Genomic DNA, 22,659 nt, shown 5'->3' on the forward strand with positions numbered 1-22,659 from the left:
TGTCAACACAAACACCTTCCTTCCCTCGGTGTGTGCTCCACCGCTCCGAATGCAGCTCAACAAGGCTTTTTTATGCAAGCAGGTGCAAACTGAAGGGGGATACGGCACCGCCACCACGCTTCCTCGTGCCCTGGGGAGGCGGTGGCTCCCCTTCCCTTAGCAAGACCCCGTGCTCGACGTGGGAGCTGCGTCCCGGTGCCACCCCTCCGCCCGCTGTTACCTTGTCGATTGAAGTCCATGGGAGGCTGTTTGCAGTCCTGAGCTCTGTGCCCGCTGGCCCCACAGTTGTAACAGGAGAGATTCCCATTTTTTTTGTGACTGGAACCGTTGCTGTTCCCCATCATTCCCTGTGCCTGATAGACCCCTGCCGTCCCTGCCATAAAGTTCTGCATCGGCGGTACCGCAAACGTCGACTGCCCGGTCATCACGGAGTCCGGCGCTATCCCGCTGTTGTACGCGGTGTGCACCACGGGGAAGGTCGTGCTGCTGTTGTACTGCTGCGTGTTGATGTAGCCGTTACTACACAAAGGGTTGAAGGGCAGAAATGGGAAAGTAAACATGGAAGGGCCCGAAAACGGGTGCTGAAAATAGTTAGCGTAGCTGACGGTCATGCCGCTCGAACCGCAGTTCCCGCTGCACCCGCAGGAGCTGCACACCATGCACCCCGGCGGCTGCGGCTGCTGCTGCTGGTGGTGATGGTGGTGGTGGTTCTGGTTTGGTACCGGGATGCTCCCTGCAGATCCGCTGCTGCTGCTGCTGCTGCTACTGCTGCTGCTGCTGCTGCTGCTGTAGAAGTTGTTCTCGGCAACAGACGAGAGCGTGGGGCTGGAGCTGGGCGCAGGGCAGCTGGGCAAATTGGCCATGGTCGCAAATGACGTGGAGGGGTGGCTGCTGGACGAGGCCGCGTTGCTGTTTGCGCAGAAGCTGCCTTGCATCGGCGCCACTGGCACGCTGCTCATTGCAGAAAAGGCAACTTTGGTGTTGGCTGTGTACAGAGCAGTCCGGGGATTTATTATTGCAGGGGACACCGTTATTTGCATATTACTGGAGCAGGAAGTCTGTCCGGCAATGGCAGAATCGGTAGGAACAGAAGAAGACACCAGGAGTTTGATGGGTGGACGAGCCACGTGGAAGACTGTGCTGGATGTTACCGTGGCAGCAGTACTCGTTTCTACTATTAATCCTGGCTGCTGAGCTGTTTTTATCACTCTGTCCAGAGTCGAAGCGTGTACGACTTTGGTTCGAGGACCGAAGTTAATGGTAGACGTGGGCGAGCTGTTCTCAGCAGCCCCGGAAAGCACTTGCAAGGGCTGATGGGGAGAAGACGCAGCCATTACATCCACTACTGTATTCCCAAAGCTCTTTTCCATTTTTATGCTGCCTCTCGGTCCAGGAGAGACTTTATTCCTTTCTTCTAAAGATAAAAGCGAATGCATAGACGATGAAAGCAGCTTCATGTCTGCATTGCCACGCTCTGATTTATGCACTGAATTCAGCATCCGAATGGGGGTGATATGAGAAGAGGCCGCTGACATCATTTGCATTTGCAGAGGATGGTGACCGGACGGATTGGAGCCTGCATCATTTTGCACGGGTAAGACCTGAGCAGTGGGTCTGGCCGAACTCGAAGTGAAATGATTCAGTAACATGACGGGCTTCTCCTTTTCTGAACCATCTAAGTGAATCTCTAAACCTAGGGACAGAAAATATTGCGTCTATAAATACAACTGCTTCGCTAGGCCACAAGCTGGCCAACACAAGCACCCTCCCTGGCTGTTTCTGCTTACGTCTCTCGTTCTCCTCGGCGCTGTCTGAGCTCTCTTCCCTTGTCTGGATCCCCATGGGGCTGGAAGAAGAGCTGGAGTACTCGGACGAGCTGCCTTCCCGGGGCAGCGGGTGGGCTGGCTGATCCACGTCCACCCGCAGCTCTGCGGATAAAGCGGGCGTGAGCGATCAGGGAATGCAAACGAGAACGGTAAGACCTGCTTGGCACGACCTGGTTAAAATTGTCTCGCAACATCAGCTAACATATAAAGGTGCTCAAGATTTACAGAGGCAGGCACTGCCTATGAAGCAGGAGTCTGGAGGCGTTAACAGTCGCTGACCAGCACAGCTGGCCATTCACATGGAAGCCACGAAGGGACAAATAATTTTTCTTGCAGTCCACATACACAGAAATTGCACCTTTTGATTGCTCCCTGTTAAGCCAATGGCCTTTTGGAAGACAAAGCTTACGACAGGTTGGTGGAGAAGCAGGAAGAGGATGAGCTTGCTCTTGTACAAGGACACATTGAGCCCTGCGAGCACGGCACTGTGCTCTGCTCCTTTCTTACCTGCAGCATGGTTGCCACGAATACTCTGGATAGGCCCTACGTGTGTTGTAGGGGGAACCCTCGCCACACCGCTGCTGGTAACTGAAGAAGGTGTTGCGGGGTTTAGGCACCGCTTCTCCGATTTTTCTCTATAGGGCGATGGAGAAACGTATGAAGACACAAAAAAAACAGATCAATCAACTTCTGAACGAAACCGAAGCAGGCAAAGTCCATTAAATAATCTTAGGAAGTTATGCTCATTTCACGTGGAAACATTTGGCAATTATATCAATCCTGAACTTAGCTGCTTGCCAGCAGTCACTTTGTCCTTTCTGTCATCTGATTGTAATACTAATGCTTTCCTTTGTTTAAGGCAAAACGTCACAAAATGGTGACTACATTCTATCACACGTTATGTAGGCACGTCCCAAACATAGCCAGGCACGTCAAACCAAATGTGATTCTAACGTCTAATGTTGCAAGCACTGGAAAATCTAAGACTGGTGAAAAATGCTGTGTAGGAGCTTTGATAAATGGGCATGGATTTGGATTCTTAATTGCTTTTTAAGTAACTGCAGCAGCTTCAGAACAAACATTTACCTCTACGCGGAGATATCAAAAACACGGACAATTTCTTACATCAGTTTCCCCAAGTCGCTATTAGTATTTCACAGAGCGCTGCCCTTCTTTACATCACCTTCACGAGATAAAACAACTGCTGTGCTCATAAAACTGCAACAGCCCTGCCTTTGTCCCAGAACCGTGTTAGAAGCCCGAATCCTCCAGGCATTCATCTGGCAACGTGCAGCCCAGCTCCGGCAGGCAGCAGAGTCCTGAGCGCCTGCAGCTGCCACAGCTGGCGCGGGTCACCACAGGACACCAAGAAAGCTCTTGAAGTAGCTGTGCTCCATCCCAGCTGACTGCGAGCCAAAAAATTGTCAGGTCTTAGCAAGAAAAAATCCTGCTGGGCATCCTGATTTTCTGCGTACGTGTCATCTGGCAACGCCACCTGAACTTGCGAAGTCGACAGCCTGGAGACTTGCCTTCCTGATTCCCTCCCACCCTGTAAGGACGCTTCATTATATCAGCTATTTATTAAACACAAAATCAAAAAGTACTGAAGAAAGGTTTATGTTCCCAGTGAGTTTGCCTGTCTTTTTCTCAAATATCAGCAGCCCAATAAAAAATACTGTGTCTCCCTCCCACAGGCATGGCTTTGTGTATACCATCACGGCTGCAGTACTGTTACTAAGAAATATTTATGCACAAATCATTTAATCTGACAAAACATGAGAGAGTTCCATGGGCACAAAGACTTGATAATTACTCGCAGGGAAGAAATGGCAGAGAAAGCAAACAACTGAGCAGAGAAACAGAGGGGAAGGGAAAGAAACAGAGCTGAAATACCGATTTTCCTGAAGGTGAGAAGGGTGTCTGGCTGTTCGGTGATTCTAAGTTCAGCTTAGGCTATATACGGTCCTCCACCTTCCACTGACATGATTTTGCTGTGAGCTCATAAGACTTTCTAAGGCATGGTTGAAATGGAACTTGACTAAATATAAAATGTAGCTTGTACATCTGCTCTACAATATCTGTTAGAGAAGATTTTAAAAGTCCTATGTAACTGTATGCATCTTTTGTAAATTATTTCAAAAATGTTTCCCTCCTTAGAAGAGCTGTCGCCACGCATATATGTTACAGTTGGGTTGCCACGTCCTTTAAAAATGGAATTTACAAATTCTTTACATTTGGTTATCCTTATACAGCCCTGAACAGGCAACAGTAGAACAGTGAGTATAAAATATGGTCTAGTAAACCTCTGCTTCAAGAGCTTTTCAAGCAACTGTCAGTAACTGTAGATTAAGGGCGACAGTTAAGCATTATCCGTATTTACAGGTGGGAATCCTGGTAGATTTATGGCCTGGAAGAAAAGGCCATTGTAAACTTTGTGTTAGATAACTTATGACCTTAATAAAACATTTTTTCCCCCACTTACTTTTCCAACTCTAGCTGGGTCTTGAGCTTCTTCTTTGCTCCCATAGTGAGCGATTCAAACTTATTCAGATCTTCCTCAGTAAGACTCAGAAACTTGTAAAGAAAAAATATATGTTTAGTTTTATAGCCTGAAATATTCTCATTTACAATTTTCAGTAAAGATCAATTCTGAAAAGCAACTTTAAAGCCATTTTTAACATATGTTAATTCAAAGAAACTCATCTCCAGTTTTAAATTATAGAATCAGTGTAGAATAAGTGTGGGGGACATAAATGAAAGAAAGAACATCTGTAGGTTAAATTTAATTAGGTATGTGCTTATATTAACTATTCACAATAAAGACAAAGTAATCTGCATACATATGAAAATAGAACTTTATGCTACATATGAGTTTAAGGATCTAGTTCTCTTAAAAATCACTCCAGTTTCGCTAGTTATGCCATTTAAAACAGAAATCAATATGCAGTCATCTCGTTGGTTTATTTGAAAATACACTCTGAACTTAACTTTATAACAAAATATATAGAATAAATAAATATATACATCTATGATATAAATAAAAATAAAAGCCAGCAAAGCATGCATAATTATATATGCTTTTTTTAAAATGGGAAAATGCCAGCACACTAAAATATCCACAGTTTTCCTACTTGACCGAAGAAAAAAGCACGGTATATATCCCCTCACATAATGAAGAACATTAAACCAGAAAACTCTGGTAACAGATTACAGTTAAATACGCACACCATACTATAACCTTCACAAAGCTCTCCCAATTTAGACCTGACTCAACCTAAGCACTTTGTCCACCGGAGGGCGTTCAAAGCTAAAATACAGTAAGAGGACATGAATCTTAAACAGCCCTTACAGATGGAGCTGGATAAATACTGTAACAGTACTCATAACTGTTCAGTTAAAATCCAGCAGACATTAGGATCTTTCAGGAGTCTTACTACGCAAATAAATAAACGTTTGTTTTTCCAAAAGGTTTTTGCCGAAAACAAATTCACTTGCAGGTACATGCCCACGCTAATGTTCGTGTCAGAAGACTCTTTGAATTTATTTTAAAAAGAACGATAACCAAATATTCTGGGGAGAAAAACTAGTGAAGAAGCAGAAACAACAACAAAAAGACAACAGATTTTTGTTACTGCACATCAAAGGGATGAACAGGGAGCCAAAGCAGAGCCCCTAAGTCAGCATGCAATTGGATCTTCAAGCATTCAATAAAGAATTCTGAAATACAGCAGCTGTCTAACATCCCAGGCCCCGGGCACCATGCCGATCAAAAATAGGAGGAAGGATTTCATCACAATATGACTGCTTCGAGAGAGTGCAAACCTTCACAGCATTTGCTGGTAACTGGTGCAGTTCTAAACGCAGATGATTGCTGCCTCTCTTTGCACACTACAGAATGTAAGTTAAAAGCTGATTCCCTTTTCTTACCCAACACACAGCCCTACCTTTTCCATCGTGAGCTGTTTGAAGACAGGATAGTATTTGTGCAACCGCAGTTTCCTGAGCCAGTCTAAGATCCCGTTTTGTTCCTGTGTCTGAGGGGTCTGTGGACTGGAAGACATTAACATGGGTGAAGAGGAGTCCATCTGGTTGCGATAGGCCAGTGATGAGCCAGTACCTCCTGAATGGGAACAGTGGGGTAGTGCAACGGGGGCAGCAGCTGGGTGCTGGACATGATTCTGAGAAGACTGAATGCCAGCCACTCCGCATACAGGTCTGCGAAACAGAAACAGAATTTGATTTAGCACATTGAATCTTTGTTCAGCTACTTTGGCAATATAAATCTACCACTTGCAAGAGTTCTGGTAAAACCTGCACTGTTTGATCCAAGTTAAAGATTTGTAACTATGCTGTTCGGTAGCAGATTAAAAGCAGTGCAGTCTATCGCAAACATTAAAAGCTGTATGTTCAACTTAAGCAGATGTTTCCTTCCATAATCCTAAATAGTACGTGTTCTGCCACCTCTCTGTGATTGAAAAAAAAAGGTCTAGAGAGAATGGCCATGGTTCAGCTTTGCATTATTAGAAAGAAGCCCAAATCTAATATATGGAATTGTTTTTTTTCTACATGTGGATGTGGCTAAATAACCCACAATGCTGGCTCCTTGATGTGTTCTGTTTTTTGTTGGAGAAAAAGAAAATTGCCTCTTAAAAGAATGATTAGGGTTCTGAGTTTCCTAACAAAAGGCTAGAATATTTCTTTCCCTCTTTTCCCAAAGCTGACTTGGAAGAGGTCACTCTCCTTTCTCCCTCTGAAGAAAAACTGCTATACAAGGAAACATTTAAATGTGCTGTAGACAGAAAAAAGCCTTTCAGAGATGCTCTACTCTCCCTTTGTCCACAAATATTCACGCTAGGGATGACCAGATCTGTGCCTACAATTCAGCAATCATCACTCCTTTTAAATACATGATTGAGGCCATTATGACTTACGTAGTAAGCAGCAGATCACAGAAAAGACATCCATCGTTGCAGCTCAACATTGAAGTGTTGATGCCAATTATTAGTTTAAAACATTCTGAGAAACACTGCTTAGAACGCGTTCGTAGATTGAACCGCCAGCAGGAGCACTGCAATCATCTGATCTAATCTCCCAGGTAATGCCGGTCAAAAGGCTTCTCTACATTTGTCTTTGAACACACACGTTTCTTAAGATGAGATGGCCACTGCTGATTTCAAAACTGGCAATGACGAGAGTCTGTCACAACCCCAGAAAGTTTGTTCCAATGGTAATTGCATTTTATATACTTCATTTTGGAAGCTGAACTTAAATTCTATCTTCCAATAACGAGATCATGTTACATTTTGACTTGCAAACTGTTAAGTAAGTTTGGGTGTCGTCGTGATCGCTGTAAAACTTCTCCTCACCTAAATAACCATACAGAGCTTCTGTAGTTATTATTACAGGACGCGTTTCCTTAAGCTTTTAAAAAAATGTACCAATGACAACACTAGAAATACTAGTACCTCACAACCAAATTTGCATCATTTATCTCTTTTGGGCTGACCACACGCTAAGGATAGAATTTCTGACAATCTTCTACAGCTGACTATAAAAGCTCAAATAAATCTCCAAGGGAAGACAGATAATTACCAATAGAACAGGGTTTTACAGCTAAACGGAATAAACATAATCAGAATAAATATTTCACCTTCCAGATGTTCCCAGCGTAGTTCCTACTTTATAAAGGGAGGGGTTGCCAGGATCTAAAAACAAGGAATCGAAGTTAAAAATAATACCAAGTTATGAAATGCGTATCAGTTGAAAAAAATAATAATAACCTTAAAACTTCATTTAAACTTACTTGAACTCTGAAGTTGCTGTGAAGGAGATGAAGTGCTGAAAAACTTTCTAACGTGGTCGTTTTTCACCACATGGGAAGGTAATGGTGCCAAATACCTGCACGTTCATCAAAAACAAATAAAACCCCCCTCTTGTTATAATTGATTCACAGCTGTCTATTTAATCATACGAAATGCAAATGACATTTTAAAATCGATGTTAAGAAACATAAAAGCCCTTTCAAATTAACATGAAATTCTGTCTCAAAACAGCCTTGAAGCGCACATATATCCTTATCCTTAAAATTTCTTACACTCATGTCACCATTTTGTGTTTCTTTCCCTCTGTTTAATGTTTCACTCAAATATGCTTAATTTAGAATTACATCCGACTGGAACACTCAACACAAGTTTCTAAGTACAAACTTGAAAATTTCCTTTCAAAAACCTGAAACCAAAGACCAGAAAATATAGATGTATCTACGGTTATTTAATTTTCTCCTCCTCGAAATAAACAGCAGATGTAGATTCTGGCAGTGCAGAGGAAAAAGGCTCTAAAACTTATGTCACATTTTCCCTGGGATTGCTATGCTTCTTCTGGGGAGAAAAAAAAAGGCAGTTTCCCAAAACTTTGTAAAGTATGAAGTGTCTTCTATCAACGTGACTAGATTTCTTATTGTTATGCAAGCTCGATTGTCTTTTTCCAAGTCTTTGATAGATTTGCAAGTGTATAAAGAGGTGTCAAAATAGAGATCATTTTGACTGTACTTTGGATTTCTCGTTTTTAAAGTCTTTGAGTAAAAAATGAATTCAACAAGAGACATGTGAATGTGCTTTCCACCTTGAAAAATCCCAGTTCCTTTCCTGAATCTTTCAAATATGCAGCGCTGAGCAAAACAGCTTCTTTTTCTGCTCCACAGACAGCCGTTGCTGTGTAAACGCAGATTGCTGCTCTGTTAACCTAGATTTGTAGAGACTGTTGCTAGCTAAACAGCAGCAGCAGCAACATGCTTTCCCTCTTACTCTACCAAATTCTCCTCGGTAGGCTGTGATTCTCGAGGCGCGGAGGGGATTGTTTGAAATGTTAACGCTGTTTGCCATGAAAAATAATCTAGGCATGCACCTGCTGGCTCTCACTAGAGCAAAATAGCCACTGGGGCTCTACCCGTGGTGGACAAAAGTCTGTCTGGATGTAGGAAAATAGGTGTTTAGCAGAAGCTCTATCAAAAGTTAATTAGTATTTTAATATGTCGTTTAATACTTATTAGAGGTAAAGACAGTTGTAGCTGCAAATACTTTCACTCCTTTGAATTCTCCTAGCAAAACTATTTCAGGATTTAAAAAAGAGAGAACTGATGTGAACTGCCACAGATGGCGATTTTTAAAATGGTTTTAGATTAGATAATAGCCAGGTGATTTATGGTAATGTACCGAGGTACCATGTAGGGCTTTGGAAATTTCTGTTAATGACTTCCAACAATTTAATGGCCATTACAAATATACACAAGGCATTTTATAAAAGCATATCTACCTTTTTGAGATTGAAGGAAAACAAATACAACAACAATCTCAAACACTGGTAAAACATCAAGAAATAATGCTTAAGATCAGACCCTAATTTCTTCAGAGTAATTCAGAATATAAATGTAATATATCTATTTTTTGTTTCTTTCTTCCATTTGGTGAAAAAGCCACGCATCAAGATAAAACCCAAACAAAGCAGCATACCTAAGGTCCGATTCCAGGTCCATGTGGTTCCGTTCTAGGTAAAATGAATCTGGACCAGCTAGGCAAGGAATGAATTTCTCCAAGTTTTCATCTGGATATAGCTGAGACAGCTAAAGGTGGAGGATATTAAAATAGTAAGTGAAAAGAAGACTCATTACTCGGATGAGATGCAAGGCACAGCAATTTAAAAGTCAAACGTTTTATGGCATTCAACTTATCTGTGTTATTTCAGTACATTTTCAAAAATGGCTCTGAATGAAATTACATATTGAGACAAAACATCGCTTCGTTTCAAAGCATCCCTCATATCGCCTTTACCTTTGAAATAAATTCAGTCACTTCAGTGGATGACTTGGTTACCAACGTCACTGAAGAATCAGACCACAGGACCTGAAGAAGTAAAAAGCCTCCAGTTTAGTAACTAGTAGTCAGGGATTTAAATCTGCTTTCAGAAGATCCCTAACAGGCATCAGATGACTGCCACAGGCTGCAAGAAACATCCTTGTTGCTGTGACATCAGCGAGGAAAAACTTTCTGTGCACAAGTAACTATTACTCAGTCCTCCCTCGCTGCCCAACGCGCGCTGTTATTACACTTAACAACTACTCTGAATTCTTAAAAAAGCACTTCAGAGTTTACACAGCCCCGGCACGCTGCAGACATCCAGCATTAAAACAGACTACTCACTAATGGCACTTTTTTTCCTTGTGACGGTTACAGAAAACAGCTGCTGTGTGCGAGCCGATGGGCAACACGAGCAACTCATCACAGCGGTGCCTACCTAGAGCTAACCCACTCCTTATGCTGTGCAGATTTGAAGGTGGCGGCAAACCATCCTGCTGCCGAAAAGCAAAACCTTCAGCACGAAACCTGCAGTTAGCGTCCCATCGATGCTTTTCAGACGCCACCATCTTGTGTATGCCCTAGCAAAAGGAAGCAGTTCGCTATCTCTTCCTGGAGGCTCCCTGCGTTAAGTCATTGCATTCTTCCACGCAGAGGTATTTATTGGGTGGTGGGTGACTGAACCGAGCCAAAAGTCAGGGCTTCTTGGCACGAAGACGGTCGGATGCAAGCGGCTACCATTGCTAGCAAACTAGCAAGTCCCCCCAGCCGTAAGATCCCCAATTCAAAGGGTTTGGCGGGTACACGAGTCTTCAGCAGCTACATATGGGAAGAAGCTGGGTTTGTGTGTTTGAGAAGCAGGAAGCCATCTTCTCACATGACGCTAGTTTCAATGACAACTGAAAACATACACACAGTTTTTCCAGCCTCCAGAATGCAGCCAAAAAGACTGGTGAGAGGATTTCAAAATAGATTACATAATGGAGGAATTTCCTCTCTGCAGAGCTGTTACACAAAAGTAAGAAAAAAGAAAAGAAGAAAAGAAAACTTGAGCAGTTTCTGGTTTTACAAAGCCTTTTCTCCTCATTTTTTTGAGGTTTGCGCTGATTTAATACCTTTTTAAGATTCGTGAGAAGCTTCAGAAAATACAGGAGATACTTCTCTTTCCTTCTAGGTTTGTAAAAACCTGACATTTGTTACAACTGACGTTTTGCTAACTTGTTATAATTTTCAATACTTACGAAACAATAACGTGAGCTGTAAATCCAGGGAACAACAGCAATGCCAAGCACGGCTGAAAACTGCTCTATCTATTGACCTTCTAGTCCCAAGCTCCTCAACAAAACATTTAGCAGTTAGGTTTCTAACCAAGCAAACAGCAATTTATTAGCTCAGCTAAACTATGGACGGTTCTTTTAGTTCCAAGCCGTCAAGTGAAATGTTGTCACCGATAGAAGTCATTTCTGGTATTTATAGAAGAATTTATAATAGGAAAAAATGTTCCACAAAATATGGATACGCAACTGGAGTCCAGACGACGATATCGTTCATAAGGATGTTAAAAAAAAATCAAAACCCCTTTCTAATATTGATGACATTTGGAGCAGTCACAGTCATTATCCCCGAATTGAGACAAGCAGAGGTTAATGCTGTCAACATCACAGGAAGATGCCAAGTGGGCGCTCTGTCTTGGGTCTCAGTTTGAAAGAAACTTTTCTTTTTAGTGCAAGTTGTAGATAATTGAAATTCTACTGTCCTTTTTCTTTCAGGTTTTCCCTTTCTCACCAACTGTTTGGCTTTGATGCCTCATTAAGTAAGCCAAAGACATTTTCTGGGCTTTGCATTCTGAATTTTGGAATACGTTCTTCAGACTGGATGGGACAAAAGCATTTTGTCATTCTTTCTTGACAGCTCTCCGCTATTAACACAGGGTTTCACTGAATGAAATCATAGGCCCACAGAAACCGTGAGCAATGACTGAAGCCCCAAAAGCTGCGTCAAAAAGGGGGAAAGCCACTTCTCCTAGCAGCCTGTGGCTAACCACTCTCATTCCAGCAGAACTATTCTCATTTCCAGTCTGAATTTGTCTGGCTTCAATTTTCAGACAACGGTTCCTGTTATGCTTTTTTTTTCCTGCCATATTCACGACTCCTTTACCATAAAATATTTTCTTCCCTTTAAAAACACTCTTATATGATGCTCAAGTCATCTTTCAGAGGAATTCTTTAAGTCTCTCACTGCGTGGCATTTTCCTCAAGCCTTGAATAATTTCCATAGCTATTTTCTGTACTCTACAACACCCCTTTTAAAACCAGCAACGTCTGAAACATATGCCACAGTCTCACACTCCCCTCGCTGCTGAACACAGAGATAAACGGTCATTCTGCCTCTTTTCCCATACACACAGAACCGCCCTGAGTACCTAATTTCTCTTGTTTGTCCAGATTAAGACTCAAATTCTTGTTAGCTTCTGCATTCCAGGACAGAGATACCATTTTCTGCAAGTGTGGCATGATTTTTTTCCCATAAATATACATTTGCCACAACTGGCTGCGTTAGAGTGATTTATTTCTTTGCCTGTGTCCCACTTACCAGTCAATCTCTGCAACATCTACATATGTTAATCAACAGCAATTTATGACTACTTACAAATCACTGATTAAAAAAAAAAATGACTAAGCACCTATCCTTGAGGACCAATTTCTGGGATCTCACAATGTCTGAGAATTTCTTTAACTCCTTTTTAAGTGTTATCCTCCCTTCTTTCAAAGGAAGAAAAAAAAAACAAAACAAAAAATCACCAGAACTTACCTCAAAGGAATATTCAACATTTCTCTCATTCTTCTTGTGTGCCAGTCCCTTTAGCTCCACTTTTTCAACGCTCACTATGAAAAAGCAAAGAGATAAGAAGAATGAGGAGGATGTTTTTAGCTGCATGCAGGTGTGATTATTCGTAGCTAGAGCCAGAACTCGCCCGGAGCGCGTTTGACGGCTGGCGGCAGTGCTTCAGGTGCACACTTGAGGGCAGATGGGGAAGGTGATACCCATTGGACCTGCTTTCCATTCTAGCTTTAGAAAGGCTTAATTTCAACCACCACCCAAACAATAGACCGAGTGCAAAGCTCTTCGTTTCCTCCTGGCCATATGACAGCACTCGCTGGCACGACAACAGACATGACAAAAGGGGATGGGTTTATCTGAGCAACATCACGTAGCGAAGAGCATCCTTCTAAGGGAAACTGTGTTTTCAGGGGCTGGTTTTACAAGGAGTTTAGTGCTTTTTTATTGCTCCGTTGACATCACGACTCCTCCTTGAGTGCAGGTTGACGGGAAACTTCAGCCTTAATTATTGCTATTTGTGTAAGTTGAAAGCAAAACCAGGATCTTACGGAGGGAAGGGCTGCACAGCCCAGACCCCGCTGCCTCCATCTCCACGTGTGTACAGCCTTTACAGACACAGCCCTAGGCATCAGATCGTTGAAATGCCACCTCCTTGCAGCCTCTCATTTCCCACATGCATCAAAGATCTCACTGTGCTAAGCATTATCAAGATTATTTTACTGCCTTTCTGTTTCTCTTGTAATTTCTCCTGTCTTGTGCCTGCACCCGTGGGGATACACAGATATTTTTTTTTTTTCATAAAATCTCAATTGCATTGGCTTAACAATTCAAAAGCAATTATATGAAACCAGTCACGGGAACGTTAGCTGCCAACAACAGGTGCCGGGAGGGACGCACGCTGTGCGCGTTGCATTTCCACACAGCAGTTCAAACGAGCAAAATCCACAGCCTGACATTTTCTTTCTGGGGAACTACAATCGACAACGTTTTTACTTGTTTTCAAGACTATTTATGCATTATGTCACCTGTATGACTCAGAGGTACGTTTATCGCATATATCTTTCTCTTCCCTGATAACATGAGCAGCCTATTCCCAAGGCCAAGGCGCTCCATCTCCAACCTGGGGCTCAATTTTCCTCCCCATGAAATAATCACGAGGCTTTACCTTGTCCATTTAAACCTTTTTGTTGTGTCCCGTCATTTAAAAATGTTACCACCTAGCCCTTGGCTGTTTAACCGACCTCCTCTTAGAGTTTTATTTATTTGCAGTCAAAATTTTTAGAAGTGCAAAATTTTAAATAGATGTGCAGATGTTTATGTGGGTATTTGATACCAAATTTAGCACTCCCTTTATGATCCTCAGCCATTCCTTCTTCATTTAACTCCCAATTACAGTAACACAAATCCCTATGCTTGTGAATAACGTCAATTTACTACTTACTACTTTCTCTTCTACCTTATCCTTTTTGTCGCGATTTGCTCCCCTTAAAGCTTTCAGTGGATTCCTCTCGCATTTCTGAGCTGCTTTCACAGTACTACCGCGCTGCTACGCTGCACGCTCAGCACCACGGGAACACGTCTGCTGCGTGCCAGATATTGACGAGCTACCTGGACAGCACGGAGATTTAAGCACGCACACAGTTCAAAGGTTTTCCTGCAATTTTAAGAAAAATCTTCCTCAATATACTGATTTAAGAGAATTCAGGACACCTGTAATTGTGATGACAGTTAAAATACAGCAAATATTGATCGGAATATTTATTTCGGGATTATAATTAGAGAGAAATTGTAGGGCGGATGTTGTGTGGGGTATCACCGTGCTGCTGCTGAAACAGCTGAAGGACGAGCGAGGAACTGAATGGTCAAAAGACTAGCATCAACCGCAGCAACGTATGCTTTGGAGTAGGACAAAGAAAGCCAGGAAGGTGGCAAGTGTTACTCAGCATTTGCCAGTTACAGTAAATCCAGTGTCGCTTTATTGAAATTTTATTATTATTTGTATTTCCTACAGTTTCTAAACATCATCTCTTTTATCTATTCATGACTCCTCTACAGTAATTCAAGCAACGCAGGATTACCTACCAACACAAAATGGAGCTATTTCTGGCTTACTCTGTGGGTTAATAACAAACTTTAACTCAACTCGTAGATTTTATTGTGCTGACAGTTACGTGACCTCTTCATGCTAAAGTTCTGCCCGAGCTTACCCAGTTAACACAATCTGCTGTGGCGAGTTTATCCTCTGGAAATGATTGCAATTAGCAAGGTGAAGCATTAGGTACACGTTTCTGCAGTGACCCCGCACTGAATCTCGTAAGACGAGGTCTGTTCCAGAGCATGAAATGTAGTTCATCGTGCAGCTGCAACGTGCTGCTAGGGACAATTGTCCAGACTGTTTCCAATGATCTGCAAAAACGCCCCAACTAGCTAACGATATGAAATGTATAATTAGTCTTATAATCAAGTTTTTGCTTACTTTGTTATCCGATGTTTTTGTTATGTGGGCTCTTGAATTTTTTTTTGTATTATTTAACCGGTGGTTGATTTTATTAAATAGCCTTCCTAAACTTACCGTGCAGCTTAACTTTATTCAGAACGATCAATCACACAAAACTCAGGAAGAAAAAGCTGCCATCTACCCAGCAGGAGCGAGTGGATTTTAAATTCGCTGTCTAACAAATTGTCTAAAAATGGAAAAAAGGAAACATTTTTACTGTATTCATTTCAAAACCATGGGAAACTGCGCAAAGAGCTGACTCTACCCAATGTCACTATAAACGACTCCACGACCAGAAAAACTGTAGAGACTTCAGGACCCACAAGACTGGTGTATTTTCAGGATGCTGAATTCAGCGAGGCTCAAGCTTCCCCATCTGAGGTATAAAAAAACAGTCGATGTTTCTATTTCAGGAGACAGCCAGGGCAAGCACGTTTGCACCACCTTAAATCTAAGCTTCTGGTCTGGATCTAACCACTGGGAACTCATTCACGAGTAGCACAGGTTCAACCCCACATCAGGCGTTGTGCATGGGGCAGGAACCACCAGGGCAGCTTGGAAGGGTGCCTATCGTCATGCTAGGGGATCTGTGGGAGGCATACCTTCCTTTCTCTCTGCTCCTTTCTTCCAGCGCTTCCCTGTAAAATGAGCCAACAGAAGGACTTGTGTGCGTGGGGACGCATCTCACCCACTGCTAGGCTTTCTGACCTGCTCCAGGAAGGGGGCACTGAAGACTTTGTGATGGAGCTATATCCACAGTTATCTGGGGAACTACAACAGGCAGGTAAAACGGATTTGGACGAGGTGACAAATGAAACACAAAAGGGATTAAAAAAAAAAAAAGACAAAGGAGGTTTGCAGGTGGTGCAGAAGGGGCTCCCATCGAGGCTGTGGCTACATACAACTTCTGTGGCCTCATTCAGAAGAGCACAGAGTACGGGGACATACCCACACAACCCTTCCCACGTATTCACAGTTACTAGAAATCTAATTTTGAAATACACGAGCCTTTGTCTTCTGCTGAACTCTGCTTTGAAAGGGCAGCTGACAGAATGAAACATCTTCATTCTCTAGCAGAGATTTTCTGCAATCATTTCCTGGGGCGTTCGGGGGGAGATTGTTTTACTTTGCTACTTTCCTTTAAACACAAATGAGAAATGTTCTTCGTGTAGCTATCAACTGCACACAGAATTGCATCAGTTATTGAAGCTTGCATTCGAAATGCTACTGCCGAGGCCAAAGCAAATACCGCTCTGCAATTAAGTCCACATCCTTTACGTTTTGTTATGATGCAGCAGGAGTCGTGTCACACAGCCATGTCCTGCCAGCATAGCTGTTAACACAGCCAGGGAGATAAGACAGGAGCTTCCCAAGTCACAAGGGCTTGCACGGTGGTCACAAATCTGGAAGCTCAGGACCTGAGGAGACGCTGCATCGCCATCCTCCAGTTGCTACCCCACCGCAGCCTGCAAGACACGAGTTCTCTCTGCCACCACCTCCCAGCCACGTCTCGAGGAGCTTTCCAGAATCGTGACCACACCGTTGCTTGTTGAGGTATGACACCGATTGTCAGTGCAACCAGAACAAGCAGCAGCACACCGTAATTTGGATTACTTGGTTCCCAAGGAGGTAAAAACAAATGTCAACATCTCAACCTCCGCTCCCCAGCTCATTCAGAGAGTTTGAGACTGGAGAACTGGGGTATATAGCCCACCATTTCTCAGGCTCTTACTCTAAGTGTGTACCCATATACAAAGTTGGAGTATGCAAACACACAACAAAATGGAGGTAAGCTAAAAGCCAGTTTATAAAAGCTCAGCTTGGACATTAATGGCAGCTCCTCCACGGCATGGGCATGATTTCCAAGTCTTCTTTCCACCTTTCCAAATGGTGCTTTTCCCTTGTTCCACACGTTCCAGGCAAAACAGATCCAAGACATCTGAAGACATTTTATTTAACTCTGTTTTCCTGTTCTAGCCTGAGACTTTTACCCATTTGGCTGCTGGTTAGCGTATTGTCATCTGATCAGCTGAACGTTCCTCGGGTTCAGGACTCCAGTCCCTGCCGGCCTCTCCCTCTGCGAGGGCGATCTCGGCCCCTCTCCTCCCCAGGCAGCAGCTACATGAAGGAGAAAGGGATTCAGGCGCTGCAGGATTAGCCGGGCACTCCTAGCAGGTCAAGGACAGCATGAAGCAAGCAGCGGATGTGGACAAGAGCTGAGAAGATGGCATCATTGAAGTCACCTTGGCAGTCCGTTGTAGGGGTGGTGTTATCTGTACCGCCCTTTTTCAACTGGAGAATGCCACTTAGCGGGTAAAAGGACTAGAGAGATTCTCTCAATCCACACTAAGAATGTGTGTTCCACCCCAAAAAGGAGATAAATTCAAGAGAATCAATTCAAGAGGGTGTTGGTTTAAAGCTGACTCATTTTAATACCCAGTATTTCAGCACTAACCCCAGCACTCCAGGCTGAGTAACTGGGTTAAAGACATTGAAACTCCTAGGAAGAATTTACTACACGCTGAAGGTAATTTGTATTCCATACATAAACAGCTAGTTGTTTCCCTTTATTAAATCACTGCATGTAGGTTCAGTTCATGTGGTGTAAAGGTAAGTATTGTTCTCTGGAATTCAGACAGTAAAATTTAACTGTCAAGAGACAGGGTTGAGCCCAGGCAGCTCTCAAAATACGATCCTTGAGAAAAAAGAAACGCTACAAAATTAAACAGGAAAGAATCATAAATAAAACTACATTTTGTGTTATATAGGCAGCCAAGTACCTACTCCTAACTGATGCTTCTGCACCTGAAGATTTATTTTCATTGATGAAATTCTCTTATGGAAAGAAGCAAAAACCAAACCAAAACAAAAAAAACAACCACCACCACAACTGAATTTTGCTGAAAAGTTCCATCTAAAAACAACAGCTAGTAAAATACGTTCTACATCCTTATTTACACAGAAGTGGTAACCAAAAATGCAACACCAAGAGTTTCACATGCCATCTCCTCTTGTTTTTCTAAAATAAAGCAATGCCTCAGAAAGCAGAGTTACTCAAGTTACTGTTGCTCATGAGACAAAGTAATCCCAAGCGACTCCACAAAAACTCAGATCTAAAACCCACAAAGCTTCCTTACCCAATCCACAAACCCATCAGTATTTACTCTCATACACACACAGGGAAAAGTGAAGGGAAAGCAGGGGAAAGAGCCGGTCTGTTTGGTAGTTGCAAAACATTTCTGGCAACGAGGCACACAAAACAAGGTGATACAACTGATCCATTGAATGGGAGCTGAGAAACTGCTTGCAAGTATCAGCTTAAGCGGGCATTTTGTCTGCTTTCTCCTGAAAGCTTCCTGCTTTCACATATCTGATCTTTTGGAAAGCTTTTTGTCTAGGCTGTGATGGAGTAGGAAAAAACTAAGATACGTTCTCCCTCTCACCAGCAAATACATTGATCGTCTTCTGCAACAAGCACGCAAGACTAAGCTTCCTAATCAACTAAATGCGTTTTATTTCACTTACCTCCTACCTCTCAACGCTTAAATTATGCATTAAGTACAATGCTGCAGGCCCAAAGAGGACCTGTGGAATCAAACGTTAGATTTTCAAAGCACATACAGAAACTGTTGGCCCCAGTCTGTAAGATGAACAGCAAGCTGGAATTGGGGAGAACAGAGCAAAGTAACCCAGGTGTTGGTCAGCATCGTTCTGGTATTTGTGTGTCCCAGGACCTCGCATTGGGTCAGTCTCATGTTTTTTTTACTACAAGCCCTTTCAACAAATCCAAGTACTACAGCTTGAAATGGTTCTGTCCTTAAAGCAAAGGAAGAGCTGGTATTCTGGATCTGTCTGAAACGTCTCCAGAGGAAGGCTGAAGGAATGAAGTGTCCAGGAGTGTTCCTCGGCTTTTGGGCTGGGATCTAGCCGGCTGTGAATCACCGGGCACTAAGAGGATGACACAGAAACCACTCAGCTTGAACTTTGGTCTGTTCAACAGCCAGCAAGAGCACACCTTGCACTGCTTCATGACACATTAACTATTCCTCTTAAGACAGCCAATCTGCACCAAAATATTGACGGGCCAGAGTGCAAATCACCCAGCGACGAGATGCTAAGTAAGGTCTGTACTTACAGCTGCTCTGCTCCCAGGGAGGGAAAGGCCAAGAAGAGGCAGGTTATACGCCGTGTTCTTCAAATGCAAGTACATTAAACAATTAAAAAGCGTCAGAGTTGAATTTAACTTAAGTGACAGGCGCACATCATGCAGCTTGTCTATTTATAGCTATACCAGGGGGAAAACTGCTGCCATCTGAGAGCATCGAGATCCACTCCGAGTATTCCTTAGAAGTGAGGGAAGACATAAGGAAACAAGTGCTTCTTTTTTGAAGAATGATCTTTACTGTTTCTAGAAAAAAATCAAATGTGGAAAAGGGTGAAGCAATTCTCCGCAGTTAACTACCCTGATCTGTCACGTAGGAACGACCTTTCGTTATCATATTAGCAATGAGAGACACTGAATGAATGAATGACACTGAATGAACTCGTCAGTGTCATTTATTAAGAGGTTAGCCTGTTTCTACATAATACACCAGTTATGGATTAAGAAAACATCATCTGAAGAGATATAATAAGGACACTTCAGTGATCCCAAAGCCTTTATGCAAGCATAAAGCCCCTTCTTACTGAGAAAGATCTAAACCGAGCCACACGTTACGGCCAATTTACGTTCCTTCTCCAGAAGAATGCCCAAGACTTGTGGCTGATATGAAAGCACAATGAGGTCTTTGCTTATTTGTCCCATACTAGGTACCTTCAAACTTCTGTGAAGTCTGAGCTGTCCAGAAAATAAAAGGTTATCCCAGCGAGAAGACCAGCGCATTTACAGTACTGACACCTAGCAATGACCACAGCAATGCAAACGTTGTTGAAAACACCATTGAAAGTCACACATCTACTTGAAATTTCTATTACAAGGCCTCCCTGGATATCATTACCTGGGGGAACTGCTTCAGCAGATAAACACCAAGCCGTAATGCTTTCTTCAAGCTGAACTTGGGATAAATATAGTTTCATCAACAGCATTTAATCTAAACAATCTCACAGTAAGCTGATGAGCATGGAGCAGCAACACATTCCTTGCTCACTTTGATAATGTCTTGTGAACCTGTTTTTTTTTTATTTTTTTTTTTTATTTTTTAATCAGGAAAAGTAGATAGAAAGAGCCTCTGCAGAGCAGGGAAGTACCCCCAGGAGCAAACCTAATCCGGATGCTCTGAGTTTAAGGACCCCAACCGGAGCAGTCATTCTGATTATTACCAAGTTAGTTATAACCAGCATCCTACAGGAATTAATTCTGCCTCGGTAACGAATTCAGAGGAGACAAGACCAATTAGCATCACAGCTTTCATTTAGCAGAACAAAGGAGTGAAATATTTAGCAAGGAACCAGGAGGGGCCTCTCCCTTTCCCCATTCCCAGCACCTGAAGCCGATGGAGCAGGGTCCGGCAGCGGCCAGCAGTTAGCGAGCATAGTGCATCCCTCACTGCTCCTCGCACTTCCGCCTGCTGATCCTCACTTTTAAAAATCAGCATTTTGTGATTCCTTAACAGTCAGTGCCAGGATGAGCTTTTCATCTAAGATGGGTGGTTTGTGTCAAGGAGGAAAAGGAACACTGAAATTTAAGGACCAGCGGACTTCCTAGGACTCAATTCAGCCTGGTAACGGGGTCCACCGTCTGTTTTTCTGCTGGTATTCCCCCAAACTAGGGGTAAAAGAACAGCCAGCAGCTTTTCCATGATGTCTGCTTAAAAAGAGTCGCAGCAGAAGTCAAACCAGAAGTTTTGCTAGCTCCAAGGCAAGTCTCAGCGGCTGCTGCCCATACAAACGTGGACAGGACGGCGTTGGAAATTAAACCTCCATGGACAGAACAAAAGGTTTGTAACAGCAACTGTGTCACACAGGGAACATTAGTGGAAGAATGGCTCTTTGAACAGGCATTTATTCATAAGAAAGGAGGCTTCTTCCAACACAAAGAGTATTAAATATCAAAACCAACACACTTAAAACACGAGTTTAAGCGATAAGTCACTTTACTTTAATATAAAGACTGGTGACTATGAACTGTAATATTCCACAGGAAATAATTACACAGCTTTTTTTTTTTTTTTTTTTTAAGAAGATCAAGAACATTAGCTTACATTTGGCAGCACTGAGGAAGCATAATACACTGGGACTGTACAGCTCACCCCCAAACTAGCAGTTTTCATGTTACTGCTATTTCCTCAATTTGGCTTCTTTGACTTGCCAGCTAAGGAACCTTATGTTTCTCCAAAAAAAGGACAGACTAAAAAAATATCTGTATATCTTCGCTTTTAAATTTTTAATTGACTTCATGCATCGTTTTGGGTAATGCTGAATGATAACTGTCAGCACTTCAGCCGGCCACAAAAGCCAATCAACCTAAAGAATGGTTTCGCAACTTCACTGGATTGAAAAGCTTAAATAAAACAAAAAGCTGTCTGCACTGCAGGCTGGAGAAGACTCCCATCTGGACAGGAAAATGCAAAGCCCAGAAGAATCAGCCAGCTGCTTTCGGAATCGAGACGCGGCTTCAGACACTAATTTGAAGGTTTTTCTCACCAAGTCCTTTAGGCCAAGGGTGCTAACTTCTGTATTGCTGCTGCTGAACTGTCTGCCACGGCCACCGAACAGACAACCGCCTTACACGTTGCCTTTCTTCTTTTCTAACGCCAGAAAGGGCTTTTACAGAATAAATTATGCAGGAAGGGCTGCTGTATTGGCCATATTTGTGTAACAGCTCTGCTGCCTTACTAAATCTGAACGGCAACACATGGCACTAGGCAGGTGCTGTTCCTTGAAACACACACTTCCCAGGGATACGCTGTTGAAATATATATAATAGTGCTCTGGACAGGAGGAGAGCTATGATGCAGAGACAAAAAAGGCTGCAGGAGTGACATTAAGGACAGGTTAGCAATAGGTAAAATGTATTCCATAATTTGGTTTTGAACAAGGAGCTCTAAAAGTGAAGGTGCATCTCCTTACGACAGGCAGAGCATATCCAAAAGGAATCCTTAACTACGTTTTTTAATGCCATGGAAACACTTTGGCATTTCCAGATACAATTTTAGGTAAGCACTTGCAACACCGAAGGCTTGGAGGTATTCTGCAGCAAATTTGGGGACACTCGTCACCATGCCTGAGACGAAGCATGCGCTCAGATTTTGTTGCTTGACGGATGGGGGACTGCTTATTTTCGGAGGACTTCAGATTTTAACGTGTAAAATCTATTTACTGCCTAACTCCCCGAGCTGGTTAATTCTACATGTAACTGCATCTAATTAACTATTTTCATACAACCGAGAAAAGCACGTGCAGGTTACGGACGCAGCTATGTACTCCATTTACTCCAAAATCTGGCCCAGTGACTCATCTTCTCCAATTTACCCGGAGTAGATTCGCAGACGAATGCGCGGCTCATTTGGAGGAGTACATCTGCAAAAGTGACCATGAGCACAAACGCTCGGTTTGACGGCAGCTTCAGTAACCACCAGCATATATTCTTCTATAGGCAATTAAAATAAACAGGCCGTCTATATCTAATTATGTAGTCCACGCTAGT

At 42.8% G+C, this 22,659-nt stretch overlaps 1 protein-coding gene across 1 annotated transcript in view; it reads right to left on the reverse strand.

Moving 5' to 3' along the window:
- Positions 1-22,659, reverse strand: part of ZCCHC14 (zinc finger CCHC-type containing 14) — a 54,596-nt gene that overhangs the window by 7,154 nt on the left and 24,783 nt on the right. The window contains exons 3-12 of the mRNA XM_083851609.1: positions 12,488-12,561; positions 9,653-9,724; positions 9,335-9,444; positions 7,630-7,724; positions 7,477-7,531; positions 5,771-6,041; positions 4,309-4,400; positions 2,334-2,461; positions 1,788-1,928; positions 221-1,693 (exon numbers count right to left, since the gene is read on the reverse strand). Coding sequence (XP_083707735.1) covers positions 221-1,693; positions 1,788-1,928; positions 2,334-2,461; positions 4,309-4,400; positions 5,771-6,041; positions 7,477-7,531; positions 7,630-7,724; positions 9,335-9,444; positions 9,653-9,724; positions 12,488-12,561 — 2,511 coding nt within the window. The remainder of the gene's footprint in view (positions 1-220; positions 1,694-1,787; positions 1,929-2,333; positions 2,462-4,308; positions 4,401-5,770; positions 6,042-7,476; positions 7,532-7,629; positions 7,725-9,334; positions 9,445-9,652; positions 9,725-12,487; positions 12,562-22,659) is intronic.

Source organism: Anser anser, assembly GCF_964211835.1.
Source record: "Anser anser genome assembly, chromosome: 11".
NCBI classification, from domain to species: Eukaryota; Metazoa; Chordata; class Aves; order Anseriformes; family Anatidae; genus Anser; species Anser anser.